This window comes from Grus americana, chromosome 3 (genome assembly GCF_028858705.1).
Source record: "Grus americana isolate bGruAme1 chromosome 3, bGruAme1.mat, whole genome shotgun sequence".
In the NCBI taxonomy this organism is placed as follows: Eukaryota; Metazoa; Chordata; class Aves; order Gruiformes; family Gruidae; genus Grus; species Grus americana.
Window position 1 is genome coordinate 28,030,180 of NC_072854.1, and position 16,570 is coordinate 28,046,749.

General features: G+C 36.6%; 1 protein-coding gene across 1 annotated transcript in view; it reads left to right on the forward strand.

Moving 5' to 3' along the window:
- PRIM2 (DNA primase subunit 2) overlaps positions 1 to 16,570 on the forward strand; it is a 121,135-nt gene that overhangs the window by 25,288 nt on the left and 79,277 nt on the right. The window contains exons 6-7 of the mRNA XM_054822955.1: positions 1,400 to 1,492; positions 2,330 to 2,467. Of these exons, the coding sequence (XP_054678930.1) occupies positions 1,400 to 1,492; positions 2,330 to 2,467 (231 nt within the window). The remainder of the gene's footprint in view (positions 1 to 1,399; positions 1,493 to 2,329; positions 2,468 to 16,570) is intronic.

The following is a 16,570-nucleotide window of genomic DNA, read 5'->3' on the forward strand; positions in this document are numbered from 1 at the left end:
AATTATTCTGCTCCATTCAGTGAAGAAACTGAACTGTTTATCACATCCCTGTCCATGGGGAGGAAGGACACTGAGTGCCTTTTTTATTTTGCATTTGAACTCTTGGTATCTCTTGCATGGGATAGTCTTGGCTTGGTTCCTGACTTGTCTCTAAAAGCTCCTTTGACTGCAGCCTTAATATCACCTCTCCATAGATATTGGAGGACATGTCCAGTGTTTGTAGAGCAGTGTCACACAAAGTGTTAGACTTGGGTGGCATCTGTGTCCATCTATGTTTTGGGAAGGTATTCTGTGTTCCTTAACACTTAATCTCTTCCAGGTAAAGACTATTTCCGTAATAATTTATCAAGAACATATTGTGTAAATATTTTAAGAGTGTTCTTGCATGTAGTTAATTTACTAGGTATAATTGTTGGATTACCAGCATGTCTGATTTGTTTTATCAGGGTGGATTATTTATGATTTATTTATTTATTTATTACTTTTTTTCAGGTTTTAAAGCCTGAGCTTAATAACGAATTAAAGCAAAATGATTTGATTTCAAATGTTGTTGTTAATTGTTTTCTGTTGAACAAAATAATGTTCTACTGAATAGTAAAATAATTGAAATATGCTGATTTTAAGTGTGGCTTTTCTGCTGTTTGGTGCTACCCAAAACCTACATTATCGAGTACTTGAAAAGCATAATATATATATTTGTGTGTATTTAGTATTTAAGTTTTTATATTAGGAAATGTAACATTGTCCATGATTTTTCAAGCTAGAAATACCTTAAGTTAAATTAGAATAGTGCTGCCTAACTTACCTGTTTTAAGAACTGTGAAAGCACTAACATTTAGAGAACAGTAAATCTCTCATTGTTCTTGCTCCTCAGAGAGGAAAAAAAAAAAGTGAGAAATCCATGAATACAAGATGATATGTCATTTTTTTAAAAGTCTGGACTTAAAAATGAACTGAAGCGGATGTTTTTATTAAAAATCTAACAAAGTTTTTTAAGTCCTTACTAATTGCCAGTGAGTCATCATGCTGTGCTTTAATGCATGCAATAAATCTAGATATGAGCAGGGATTGTCACAAGTTTTATTTTAAAGAGCTTGATTTTTAAAAAGCATGTTTTTATAGTTCTTGCATTAATGTTTAAAATTATTATTATATTTTAAAATCTACACTACTGCTTCAGAAGGAATGTTACTTAACACTATTGACCACTAGTGTTTTGCTGGTTTATGCTTAGTTAATTATTAGTGATCACCTGCTGAATATGTAATCATTCTTTTTCCCTTGTCAACTAAAGTGATGATATATTTACATATTAAGTAATCTTTTAGCTCACATTAATTAAAAAAAAAGCCTTATTCTGAAGTATTTCAGCAGTTTTAAAACAAGCTCTTAATTTTAGATTAGTGAAGACCTGAAAAATGAATTGGCAAATGAGCTGTGTTCATCAACCCCTGGCTTTAATAATAAAATGAAAGAGCAAATGTTCTATAAGGTAAGTAGAAATGGGTAAGTTCCACAGACTTACATTCATTCTCTTTCATTTAAACTTGGATTTAGTAATTTTAAGTTTACTTAATAATGTAAATGAGAGTTCCTCTTCTTCATGGCAGTATAAGGCTAGAGGGAGAGACTGGGAGAATGAAGGGAGCTTTAAACTACCATTAATGTCTTCTGTTCTCTTCTGCTGTGCCTCGTCTTAAGTTAAAACTGTCTAAAGTTTTAACGTTTCCCAGACAAATGACTTAAATTGCCTGGCTGACAGAGCGTTCAGGATGGAGACATTCTCAAACATCTGTTGCTGGAACAGTTGGACTTCGGTCTGACTGTATCAGTCTGAAATTCTTTTTGCAAGAGAGCAAGGGAAAGGAAAGAACTATCTAATGTAGCCCACTGATTCTTCTTTGGAGCAAAGTTGGTTGGGTTCCAGATCTGTTTCCAATACCTTTTATATGTAGCTTACACGAATCAAATATTTCAAGATGTCTGAAACAGGAGGCCAACAGAAGTTCATTTTCAAATATCAAATGAGTAACTGATGCAAAGCTACATAATTGGGCTAATAATCATAGATGCAAACTTTTAAAGTAGCTTATTTTGCCTAGTTGCATGATTTCCTATAAGTAAACAATATTTTCCCACCAAAATAATGATCAGCTATTCCAAAGTCAACATTTAATTTCAAAATCTTTGCGTTTTGCCTGGATAGAGCTTTGTTAAAAGACAGAGAATGACTTAAAAGCTTTACTGGTCCATCTTGAATCTTAGGGTTGTAAACATTATTACTGCATTATTTTGCTATTCTACAGGGTGGATTTTTCTTCTTTCTCAGGTTGGACTTGCAGATGCTGTGGATCTATTTCGAGCCAGAAGAGTGTTTATTAAAGATGGCTTTGCATATGTGCCACTTAAGGAGATGGATGCGATTGTTTTGAATAGCTATAGAACAAAGTTATCTAAAGCACTGGCGGTAAGTCTGATAAAGTCTGACAACTTTATAACTTTTGTTGCATTGTCTGCTTCCATCTGGAGAATACCAGAAACCCTATCAAAAGTGCTGACAGTGCTAAAAAAAAGTTCATTATGAGCTGAGAGTTCATTAATTTTAAATGAAATTTAGCATGTGATGTGCATTGTAAAGAAATTTCTGCTAGAGGATTTTTAAAATTGTTTCCCTCAGAGAGAGTAATGTGACATTCAAAATGTTAGGCCCATACAGACAACTGTGCATTCTCTTTGTATCAATCTTTTATCTCACAACTTTTTGCAAGAGTTTTTTGTTGAAACAAGTAAAATAGTGATTTGTTGGTGGATTTTTTTTCTTTTTTTCTTTTGCTAGTGAGAACTGAAATGAGGATAAGTCAGAACTTGTCAGGCAAAAATAGTGTCTTCATTGTATGAATGTTTGAGGTATCAAATCTAGTTTGGACACCTATGGTAAATACTGTGTGTGAATGTTCTGTTAGCAATCTGGTGATCAATGTAGGAATTGCTAGTTTTACAATATTAGACTCTTCACAAGATTTAAAAGTTGGTGATCATGTATAATGCACAGAATTTGAGTCCTAGAAAATATGGCATTGAATAACATGAAGGCAGTTTGGATTGCTTTTTAAAAATGTTTTCAAAGCCTTGTATTGCTATGTCACATTAATATCAAGGTTGGCCATGAGTGTTTAGTAAACAAACAGTGTGAAGTAAAGATGTGTTTCTTTAAGAAGCTGCCAATATGCTAATTTTCTAATTTGTTAATTTTGAATGTAACTGGAGTCTGTGGAATTATTTAATGTGCAGTGACAATGGTGACACTCTTATGTGAACGTTTCCATTAGAACTCTTTTAATACAACTTCAACTGAAGGATGTCTCTAGTTGATGCATAATGTTCTTGCTGATAGCTGGTAACATTTGTGGGGGATTTAAAAACAATGAATGTATTCTACAGAAATGTGGCTAAGTATGCAACTTATCTGCATCTACTTTTGAGGAGTTTCATGGACTTCTGGAATTTGCCTGTTGTGTGAGTAGCTGAGGAGAAATCTGAAAAACAGTAGGAACTGTAATGAGTAGGTTACCTGACTTTTCTGTTGGAGGAAAAATCTGCAACTTTTTCTTATGAGCACACACTATCTTGTGTAGAATTCATTTAACCCAGATTACTTTGTTAAAACCAATAGCTGCTTTATAGTAAAGAAGCACTTCTTTATGTTATCCTCTGTAATCACAGCTTAGAAATTTTATAGAACTGCTATGTTTTAAGTTACTGCAGTATTTCAGATTTGCATTAGTTTTTAGTTTAATACATATGTTTTGTTTATTAAAGTTCACCGTATTTTAAGAGTAAGGAATAAAAGATGATTAGTGATTTCTGACTTATTCCAAAGCTTCTGATTAAAGTTGTGGGATTTTGATTACTAATTTAGTTTGCAAAACCACATTTAATAAGCTGTTTCAGATAATTTTAGCCAGCACAGTGCACTACTAAGAGATACTAGGAATATTATTAAATTGAGTCTTTTGGAAATGAAGGTAAAAAATCCAGCATATGTTACAGAGGTCAATCTAACGTTATTCTGTTACACCAAACATACCATAACTGGAGTGTTACGCTTGGTAGCTGGATAATTAGTGTAGTTTTCACTGGAACAAAACTATAGTCATCAATTACATTTCAGTGAAAGTATAAGAATACACTTTTATAGAAAGGATTGTACATAAGGAATCTTTTTCAAATTTAAAGATGGTAACAGTTTCTTTTCCACAACATACAAATTGGGAGGATAGTCTTTAGCAAAGTACCTTTTTTTCCCTCAGCCTTATTTGGAGCGAAGACGCACGTTTCAGTAGAAGTTATATTCCAGTATTGTTTGTGAAAAGTAGTTGTTGAAATACTGTTTGGTCTCGGCTTAAGTTCTGCAAGTACAGTTGGTTTACTGTAGCTCGGTACTGCTTTTGTAGCACATGGATGTTTGTATGTATCTACTGCAAAAGAGAAATCAATCGAGAAATGGTGCTGAATTTCAGGCACTATGACAGTACAGAGGTCTTCATGACTTTGCACAGAAGTTGTGCATTGTGGCTAGACTTAAATAAGAAGTAATAGAGCCTTAAACAGCATCACTGATTTGTTGTTTAATTTGTCTTTTAATGAGTGTATTTGAGAACATTACTACTTTGGTAAGCATTACTTATGTATGCTTTTGGGAGTATGTTTTAGTGGTTTTGCAGCATCTGGCTGTTTGCACTTTGTTTGGATTGTCTAATGGGCAATCCTTGGTTTATTAGAATTTGAGAATGAAATATCTTAATGGGCTGATAATCCAAATTAGGCTTGAATGCTATTTCTAAAGAAGTGGTTTGTATCTTCACAGGGCCATAAAATTAGGCTAAATACTTGTTTCTTCTGTGGGGTAGTTTGACTTTGGCCAATACTTCTGGCTTTGACAGTCTGTTACAAGCTTCTAAAGGATAAAATACCCTGAATATAGATAGCGCAAAGACCGTCTTTCGGGCACATAGTTTTGAGGAATCTTTCTTACAGCTCTCATTGGTGGTTCAATTCTTCAATGTTAAAGCAGCATCGTTTTCCACATGTGGGCTGTTTGTGTGGTGTTATTGATTATTTGTATTGCGATGCGTGTTTTGCCTCTTGGAGCTTGGTTGGTGCTACTCCAGGCAGTCGCATGCACAGATTTTTGGAAGGAATTATCCCTACACAGGAATGATTTCATGGTAAAGGCCTGCCCTGTCTTTTCCGAGGTGCCTGTTACGCTTTATGGGAGTGTGCTTGTGCTAAAGCTACTTTTCCTAGGTCTCCAAAGCATTGAATAATTTGGGTGGTCGCTCAGCCTTGCTCACTGCATTGCAGGCACATGTCACCACTGTCCTGCATGTTACAGGGTGATTCTAGCCAGGATTATAACAGAGGAATATAACGAGAGGGAATTGATGTGTTGATACTGAGCTTTGAGAGAACAGTAAATAATTCATAGTACTGACTTTTTAAAAAAAGACTTATGTTGACACTGGCACAAATTCAATTTAATCAGAGTTATGTTTTAGTTGCTTACTAGTCAAGCCCACGAAGCAGTCCTATGTTTTGTTTCATCCTTTAAAAATAAGTTTGAGATCTCGATTATGTGGCCGTTGCTTGAGGCTCGGTAATAGGAGGAGCTAATACTATTTGAGCCTTCTTGACAATTGCAAATGCGTTCATTTTATGTGCAAAATCAGTACTGCAAGGACCTTCTTTCTGTATTCTCTGATCCATTCGATAGTAAATAATTTCCTTTGTGCCATTAATGATGATTAAACTGTAGAAAGCCTAAACATTTTCTCTAGCTCATGTAAGTTGTAGTATTAGCTCTACAATTGTTTTATAACTTAAAGCAAACTTTTATTAATTCAAATTGCTGTATATTTTATTCATGAGGGTTTCACTGTGTTTGCACTAATACACAAACATTTCTGCAGTAATGCTATGCTGCATTTTAGTAATTTCAGTTATAGCCATGCAGTGAACTTAGGTTGTGAAATTCTTGGCAGTATTGGATCTTCTTTTTTGAGGATAGTCATTTTAATTTTTGATTTCTTGAAACCAGAAGATTTGGCTTAGTGTCGCAGTTCAGACCCGCAGACCCATATCAGAACTGTTATACTTGGTACAGCACAGAGGAGGATTGCTCCAGAGAAAGCTGAAATGGGACAAAGGAGGGAAAAGACAGAAGAGGCTGCTGAATCATTGCCTAGGATTTGCCTTTATCAGCAGTGTCCTCAAATAATTGAGAAAATGACTTAGTGTTACATTAGCAGTTGTCTGACTTGTTTGAACAGAGGTTTGCACTGGACAGCAGTTTGCCTCCACAATTCCTGCCCTGTGTGGTTAACTACAAGGGCATAGGGGTGGACTACATCTCCCACCTGCTCAAAGTGCTGCAGTGTTCAGTGTGAGCTTCCCTGTAATGGCTGATTCCCAGAAATGGCATAATTTTTGAAGATGCATTTAAGTTTTTTTGAACTACTTTTCTTATAGTACCGTTCATACTTAAGGTCTGATACAAATACTCTTCCTGTGTGATTGATCAGAAAATCCTTTATATAGAGATTATGGTTTTAGGTTGAGCAGATAAAATGCTCTTTTAATTATTAAAATAACACTAGTAGTCTTGATTAAACCAGTGTGCTGGGTGTGAGTGCCCAGGCGCTGGCAGCGGACGCTGCAGGGCGGCCCCTGTGAGGAGAGGCTGGGGCTGCCCCGTGCCGGACACAGCTGGTTCCAGCCGGCTCCGACCCACCCACCGCAGGGCACAGCCGAGCCCCATAGCCAAGGTGGGGGTGTCTTGGGGAGAATGTGTTTAAAAAAGGGCAAAAACACCAGGCAGGGAGAGGAAGAGGGAACCAAAAGAAGTGAGAAGCAGCAGAGAGAACACCGAGGTCAGAGGAGCAGCTCTGTGACACTGAAGCAGATCTTCATGGCACCTGTGAGGACCCCGTGCTGGAGCAGGTGGAGAGTTCCTGAAGGAACCACAGCCTGTGGAGAGCCCATGCTGGAGCAAATTATTTTTTTCCTGATGAACTGCAACTGGTGGGAGAGAGACCATGCCAGAGGAGGGGAAATATGTGAGTGGGTAGGAGCTGCAAAGAGGAGCTGTTACAGACTGACCATAGCTGCCCCTGCCCTCTGCCCCCTGCGCTGCTCAGGGTGGGAGCTGGAGGAGTCTCGAGTAAAGGAGTCAGCCTGGGAGAGAGGGGAGGAAAGGCATTGTTTTAGTGTTTGTCTCTGTTTCTCACTACCTGACTATTTTAATTGACAGTAAATTACATTAATTTTCCGCAAGTTGAGTCTGTTTTGCCTGCAGTGGTAATTGGTAAGCAATCTCCCTGTCTTTCTCATCCTACTTTCCCCCCCATCCCACTGAGGAGGGGGAGTGAGTGGCTGGGTGGGAGTTTGGCCCTTAGCTTGTGGTGAGTCAACCTTGGCTGTTCTTTTAATTTTCAGTCTCTAGGCTTGTAGTTCTGCTGAGGTTGGATACTGGAGGAAAGGAGGTTCAGCACTCTGGTTCCAGCTCTTGAAGTCATATTAGCTTCTGTGTTTCCTGTGCTCCTCCTCTGAAACAGCTCTTGGATAAATTCCAGAGGTGGGGATAATAAATATCGAAAAACCTGACTCTGACTGGGATCCATGCATTAGTGTCAGGTGTTGGCATCAACTAGATTGAATCATTACCTCATTCTTAATGAATGTTACAGTTCAGACTATGTTTTGTCCTAAAGTTTTAGTGCATATTTTAAAGCTATAAGCAAATGCTTGAGAATGTGTAAATATTCCTGTGTAGCATGAGTGCTTTTATTGTGGGTTTGAAGAGTTTATTTTACAAAGACTTGTAATTATTGATGATAGCATAACTGAACTTTCCATTCATATTCTAATGGCAGTTTTTCAATAGATTTTTCATACTTATATTTAAATCCAGCCCCCTTCCCCCCCATCTTGAGCCTAGCAATTGAAGTAATAACTTGGCTGTTCTTTCTATTATAACTCTACTGCAAAAAGTTGCTTTTGTGAAAATACTCTGTCAGAACATCATATAGGATCTAACAGTCTGCAAATGAAAATATTAACTGCAAATAGCACAAACTGGTACCATAAGAAATCAAGATTCCAATGTTAATATCTACTATCTTGATAGTACGTGTTTCTTCTTAATTTAATGCCTACACTTTTTTTACTTTGCAGTATGATTTTGTGTAATCTGATAAACCGTCTACAAATCAAATTGTTGGGTTTTGAGGACTTAGCACATAAGGAAGACCTCACTGGTGTTTTTCTGACTTTTCTGGTTTTTTTTGTTTATTCCTTTCCCTTTTTGGGATGTAATCTTCAAAAGTGTTAGAAATGTGGATCAAATAAGTTGCTTCTTGCTTTACTAATATTTGTAATGATTTGTCTTTAAATATTAATCAAAGATGCTATTTTGGTTTGTTTATGCTATATGTTCAAAGAACCTGCTAATTTGGGAACAGTATCAGTATACAAGGCACCACCTGCAAAACATTTTCTTCCTAAAACATCTATGTTTTCAAGCAGTGAAGCAGAAGGCTTTATGTAGTGGCATTAATGTTGAGAAAGTATGATTGATGATGGTCTTGTCACTTGAAATTCATTTCAGGTGTTGTGTTCCCAGTGTTAACTTAAAGTAATTCACTGTAACATAAATGGATGATTTTTATAATATGCACATACAAGGTTAGTAAGGTAATAACTTTGGCAGTGCAGAGTAAAACATGATTACAGTGACTTTGTCCTCTGAATCTCTCAGATGAAGTTTGCTGTGAGAGTTTTGCGCAGAAGCAGCTGGTCTTCATTTCTGAGCAGTATTATTTCATAAGGTCATTGTCTAAGGCACAGGTCTACTGAATAAAATGGTGGTATTTTGAGTGGGAGAAGTGAAATCAAGGGAAGTGACTTTGAGTGCGTGTTTGTGTGTCAGAGAGGACTCAAGCCTGTATGTGGAACAGTTACTGCAAGGCAGGGAAACTCCTTGGACTTTTCTTTGTGGACCTTCTTTTTGCCGTGGCCCCTTAATTGTCCCATTGTTGGCTATTCTCTGAAATCCATCCTTTAGTGTTTTATCTCCTCTACTAATTGAAGTACATGTGTTTCTTCTAGAGACTACACAGATTGCTAGCATAGAGTCATTATAAATAAGAGGCTAAATAAAATTTAGCTGTATTCAGTATTATGCCTTTTCTATTTCTTCTATTTGCTTTTTGCATCTACTACAAAGTATAAGATTTTATTAAGTACTAAATTTGCAGTATAAACAATTGCTGTGGTCTCTGTGTGGTCCTGTTCTGCTTGATTTATATGGAATACTTTCATCTTCAAATCAACATAGGTGTTTCATGATAGTAAAACTAACAAAGCAAGATGTACAGGATTTGAAGCATGTGTAAGGCTTGCTTAACTCTTGAGATGTTCCCCAAATTTCAGAAAAACTAATGGAATGAAATATCCTAGCAGGAAGTACAATTTTATTTCTATGTTGTGTGACAGATAACCTGGAAATGCATCAGTTAATAAAGTACCTGTTTAATGTCATGTGACAATTTATTAACAGTAATTTGAGAATGATGCACTATAGTCAGTAGGAAAAAACTAATGACATATGTGGTTGGTAAGTAAACAGAAGTCTGTATTTCAGGATGACACTGTATTAGAAATTTGAGTTTTATCCTGATTATTTTCTTATGACCTTCTGTGACCTATGGACAGTTGATAAGTGATAGCTATAGTAGTATCTATCTTGAGTTAGTTTACACTGGAGTTAATGACAAATTGTTTCATCAACTGTGTTCTGGCTGCTTCTTGGAGAAAACTAGTTAAGTTTCTGGAAGTTACCAGGTAAGTGATCTAGCTGATGTTTACCATGCACCACCAATGGAGCAGGACTTGAGTGACACAGGGAGCCATCCAAAGTGCCAGTGAAGATGTACCTACTGTGTTTCTCAGCCTTCCAGTGTTTCACTGTGGAATGACACTGATTTGTGTGTACAGTTGTTTCCTGGGGAAACTTGATTCATATATCTCGATAATGCTAGCTGAATCCCTTCTGTGATAGTGGGGACTTGGATTTCTCACCTGTGTGTACATTAATAGAGGCTCATTATTGAGATCCAAGTTTCAACCACTTAGTAGTTTTATGTGTGGTTCAAGAGACTCAATTTACCTACCACTGCCAGGTATGGTAAATCATAAACTTCACTTGAAATGAATATATTGAATCTTGCCTACAACGTTGCAGGATTCTGTAAAGGACCATAAATCTTAGATGTGCTTTGTCTAAACCAATTCTTTCAAGTGATGTAGTTGCTTTTAGAACACAACAGTTTTTCATTGGGCTTAATAAATGGACTCTTAAATTCATGATTGTTGAAAAGCAGGATTGCTGCCTCACTGACGCTTTTGAACAAACTTGGTCAAATCCTGGCAGTTACATTTTTATAACATTTCTAAAGAGCATGCCTCTTTTGTCCTAACTTTCAAATTGTTTATGACTTAAACTTTACAAGTATTTATGCTAAATTGGCAATTCCTGTACAATATAAATAATATGCTTATTCTTGCTTGTCTCTTCGTCTAATTGCTCCGGTAACTTGTTTCATCACTTCCGTTAGACAAATTAAAAGTTCTTCTATTTGAAAGCTCTGTGGAGTACATGCCCTTGTCTAGTTCTTAAAATTCGACTTTTTCTTGCTCCACCTCATCCTTTCTGCTAATCTCAAGCCTTGCGTCTTGAAAGAAATGTGAGGGTTTTGGGGGTTCCTCCCCAGTTTCTTTATTACACTTTAGAGTGCCCGCCTTGCATTTGCTTTTCAAAGTGATTCTTTTCTTGCTTTACTCCCTTGCTAAAAGCTATTTTAGAAGTAAAAGGAAGAGGAACTCTTTGAAAACTTTGCAATGTAATCGTAAAATATTCTATATGATGGAAAAATCATGAACAATGCAAGAGTAGGTGCACCTGCATTCACCATGGTGATTTTTCATTATCTCCATTGTCTGTAACACTTGCTTCTCATGGTACTTGGTTAGACATTAAATTCTGGCTAGCATATTGCATATTTTTATAAACTTACTCTACAGATATCCAAAAAGTTGCACCTTGTTAATAACTATTTTATAGCATACCAAATACAGATGCTTGTAGGACTTGCTGTTGTAAGTAGTCACAGTGAAATCAGTAAGTCTTGTGGTCGTTGAAAGCAACGTGTACAGCAGTGGGTGTCAGATTAAGCAGTCAAGAAAGAACTGAAGTCATGCAAGTTATTTTGAGACCTATATTAAGCTGTAGTATCTTAAGTTTTGATTACAGTTTGAATTAGCAATTTGGATTAATGGCAAAAAAGGCTGTGACAATATGGAATGTAGAAGGATAGGAAGAGGATATGTTTTAAAATGTTTAATGCAAGTTTATGGAGCAGGCAAAAAGAAATAGGTTAAATCAATAAAAATTGTGATGACTGCCTTTCCAATTACATGGTTGAGGGTTGTTTTTTAATGCATTTTTCCGTGAAATATGGAGAGTGGCTGTTCTCCTGAGTAAAGTTTTACGATATTCTAAGCCACTGAATACTTTACATATGTGATGTTAACATGTTTTTGCCATTCCTACTAATGATAAAGATCAGCTGACTGTTGGGGAAGGACTAAATCTTAAATCCGTTTTTTCAATGAGAAGGAAAAATGGGAAACAACTTTCAGTAGCTCAAAGTCAGACATGAAATAAATTGAACAACTGATAGTTGTATCAGATGACACTTGGTTAATTAATGTATAGAATCTTTCTAGAGGTTGAAGCACTTCTTTAAGCAGCAAGCGTAAGAATAAAGTATGCACAAGTCTCATCTCAGAAATGCCTTTGCTGAGACATGTTTAAAAGAAATTCTGCTGTAAGACTAATTTAAAAAAACCACTAATTTTACTGATTACACAACTCAAGTGTTTTGAACTCTCTTAAGTAAAAACTGTAGCAATATGCTTTTTGAACTTACTGAATATTTATTTTTAAGATGTTTTAAATATAGATGAAGTATTTTTAGAAATGCTAGTCACTGTCACTATTGCTGCAGCTGATTTCTGGGCGGTCTCATTGTATGACTTTCTATTTTACTGCAATTTCTCCAAGAGAATTTAATCTGTTAATGTATTTCTTCTGCACTTAATTGCTAATCTGCATAATTATGCTAGAGAGGAAGTGGACATTTTTTGTAGTTCTTGTAAATGAAGATTATTTATCAGAATATTTTTTCCTGGTAATAAGAAAGCAAGATATGTTTCAGAGGCATTACAGTTGGGCAGAATTTTTACAATAAAAACACACCCTGGTATCTTATGGACAGTCTATACAGGCTGTCACTGAGATCACTGGAGCGCTGTCTTCCTGAAATATTAGAAACATAATTTAATTAGGCTGCAAATATAGAGCTAGGGTAGTTAAACTTGGCTGTAGTAGTATTGGGCCTGTTGGTGTACCCTACCTGGCCCACTCCCTTCACAGCTGTGACTTCATTTAGCAGCTCTGGCTTGTGAAGAAGCACATCCTTATTTGAGCAATTACTTGTCTCCAGGAGAGCATCAGGTGCATCTGCATTGCCTGTACTCAGGTGCCAGGCTCCTACTGGATCATCACTTTCTTTCCTGCTAGTGGCCAGCAGCATTCCTGCCGCAGGAGGGAACTACTTTATCCCTGAATATCTTGACTGCAGGGATACATTTTGAAGTTGGGTAATCAGTGTATTATGCTCAACTGATTACCCTATGTTCCCCAGCTGTTTTCTTGTTGAGTTTCTCTTGGGTACCTGACACAGATTGTCATTGGCTTTTGGTTGGTAGGTTTGGGGTTTCTTTTGGTTATGCCTCCTGATGGATTATCTCAGGTTATTTTATAGTTCACTCCTAATCTTTTTTTGCTAAATTCCTATTGGGAAATACTGACCCACTGATGCAAGCTACCTCTCACTAGGGAGCATACTTTCTAGTTAATTGTCCAATTCTCCTCTTATTGAGGAGTGTAGCCTTGCATTTCCACGAGAGGTGTACTGTATTCTATCTGCGTGCCCAGTTATCTCATGTGATCTGTTCAGCCTGAAGAAAGGTATGAATTGAAAGTTAGGTGTGCAAATATTACCGACTTAGCTTTCATTACGAGAGGCCTCGTGCTGCTGTGTTCCACCTTTACAAGCCTACCTTAATCTGTAAGCGTTTCAAGCCTGCCTGGACTTATAAGCACTCGAATCCTGAAAGATGACAGCAGCTTTATGTGGAGCACTTTGACGTTGCTGTGAACTGAAATTTCTTATTCTGGAGTGGCTTTCTTTTCTCTTGAGGTATTTAAGGAAGAGGTGGTCTAGTAGCAATACTTTCTACGTTAGTAGGCATGTCTGTATGGCCTTACCTGGGCTGGTTTTTGTTATTCTTTGGATCTTCTATTACTGTGAAATAGAAAACCAGGAGAGGTTTTCCATAGATTCTACATGGGTTATGGACATTTGGTAGCATGTCAAGTATATATGTAAGTATTTTGTATCATCTCATTTGTCTGATGCCTCACTTGTCTGAGAGAGGAGGCACAAAAGTACTGTAATATAGATGTTTTATAGTAAAAATGAATTTTGAAAGGCAGTGATGGATTTATTCAGGGTCACAGGAAAGTCTCCAGGTATAAGTGAAATTTTGTAACAGCTTGTATGTGCTGTGTTGATTTTTGAAAAGGACACTGAATTAGCTGTTCAGTGTCTGAGTTGTAGAAAGGCAGAAAATAAGATGAAATGTTGGAGAAACAGACCAATGAAGACATACAGTTTCAATTTACATGTAGCTTGTGAAAGTTTTTTTAGCTATAAATTTTTTCTGTATTTATGTAAGTAAATTCCTTTTTATGTAAATACTAGTATTTTTCTGTTTGTAAGGTTTGATGTTTAATTTAAATAATCTGTAGTCTTGAACAAATATTGGAAAGCAAAGGGTTTTTTATTATCATCTGTCATGAGTTAAGCAAAATGACATGGTTTATTAATGACTACAGCCTTTGTTTATATATGTACATATGAAAGAAATGGATTAAATTTGGATGTAGTGCTTAGAGCTTAAGTAATAGAAAAACCCATCAGTTTTCTCTGTTGTTTTCCTAGTTATCTTGCCAAAATGATGTGAAGGTTGTTCTGTTACCACCTTTCTTAATTCCAAAGGATTTGTGTTTCTTTTTACTCCATCCTTTTGATGTATAGACAATAAAAATAAATTTTAAAATGCGGAAATCCCCCCCCCCCTTAAAACCGAACTGTGAATCAGAAGAATCCTCTTTAGAGTACACGAAAATGTTGAATTACTTCTTTAAAAAGTGGGAAATATCCCACCAGTTGTCAAAGTGAATGAATAAAATTATTAATGGATTCTTACTCCAAATGACAAGCTTCTAAAGTAATTTTTGGTGGAGTTGAGTCTCCCAGGCACTATTGTAGAAAGTCAGTCACGTAATATCCTTCAGTGACAGAAAGCAAATTCCTGTTTCTCAATAAAAGTTGATGATATCTCATATTGCATGAACAAATAGTAAAAGAAATGTAACAGAGGATGTAGGCTAAAGAATAAGAGCTATGAATTAGTTTAGAATATATTTAAATTTAAAATCAGTCTCTTATCTGTCACATACGATAACATTTTTGCCTTGTTAGATATTTTAATAAGTGGAATTTCAAAGGCAAATTACACTATTTCTTTTGAAACATGCTTCTGGACTTTACTGAAATTGTTTCTCTAGATTGTTTTCACTGAAAAAAATAAAATCTTAGGGTTAATCTGCTTCTAAGTTTGGTATGTTCTCTGATGCTCCTGTCAGAAACAAAGGGCGGCATTGAAGAGGACACATCTTGATGCTGGTAGTTACTTTTTCTTTCTACCCTTACAGTCCAGTTGGACTTTTGATCTAAAGCTATTTAGGGAGGAATAAAGAGGGGAGTGTTGTAGATCACCTGATGATGTGCATTTGCCTAAATTTAGGCTGGGGAGTAAGCCCTGATTTTCATTATCAGTACACTTCCTAGTGGAAAACTATTAGGCACTTCTATCCAACTATATATTTTTCTTAAGGTGTAGGATAATGATGATAGAGTCTGCAATGAAAGCAGAGGGATGATTTAAGTAATAGTTAGAGAGGCAATAATAAAAAATTCTTCCAAGCTGCATGCTTTTGAAACCAGTACTGTGTTAGATCTGTGACTTTGGGGAATTTATTATGGTTCAAAGATAATGGTAGTTCTTGTGAAGTACACGACCTAGTACCTGGCTCTTAAAGAGTTGGATTGTTTCATGAACGAATGTGGGGATACCTCAATTCAATTAATACAAAGAAGTATACATCAGATAATGCTGAGCATAAACCTGTGCTGTATTGTTCAGGGATTAATAAGTAGCTGTGGAGTAGTGGAGAGTGAAAGCTCCTGCCCTGCCCTGTGCAGGGTGCTCTGCCAGCACTATCCTAGCAGATCTGTGCAGAAGCTATATGAGGGTCATTGTGAGCACTTCTTTCAGGTGGAAGCCTTTCCTGTTCCTCAGGCATGAATACTATTACGAGTAGTAAGAAGGATATTAGATAGTTGCAAAAAAGAAATAAATTTTCTTTTCTTACCCTTTTCATAACCTCCTGTGCCTTCGTGACAGTGTCTAGAAGCCACAGAGAAACCTCCCAGGAATAGGAAAGAAGAGGCTATTGCTTGTGTGTGTGTGTTGTGATGTGTGTGTTTGTTTTGTGAAGATATGGTTCACCATAGAAATGTATAGCAGATGGTAACATGCTCTCATCTAACAAGTGATTGCTCCAAGCTCAGGATTAGTTCTTCAACTTTTTTCCTTATGTTTTCTTGTGAATGTTGGGTAGCCCTATTGAAAACTAAGTCATGGTCACTAAGAACTTCCCTGGCCACTGATGAATATTGCTTCAGCCACTTAAATGTCATAGCAAAAGTAGCCACAATGAGATTATGTATCTGAGTTTAATGAGATGACTTATATTTATGTGATCCTGTTTCTTAAACTTTTAATATAAGCATTACAATTTGGATTTAGTGTAGTTCACATCTAAGCAAACAGTAGGTTCAACATGAGCCAGTAGAGCCCTGGAAGCAGAGAAGGTCAACAGTATCTTGGGCGGTATCAACAGAAGTACAGTAGGTAGGTAGAGGGAATGGATACCTCTTTACTTGATACTCATGAGACCACATCTAGAATACTATGTCCCGTTTTGGGGTTCCTGGTACAAGAAAGATGTTGATAAACTGAGGCGAGTTTAGTGCAAGTCTACCCTCTACTTTTTCTGCTTGTCTTTACTGACAAAGATGAGCCTACTCTTTACCAGATCTTCACATCTTTTCCAGAAGAGCTGTTCCACAAGGAGCTGGCCAGCATCCTGTACCAATGCAGGGATTTATTTTGTCATAGGTACAGGACTTTTCAGTTGTGCTTGTTGAATTTCATGAGGTTGCTGTTAGCTCAATCCTCCACCCGGTTTAGATCCCCT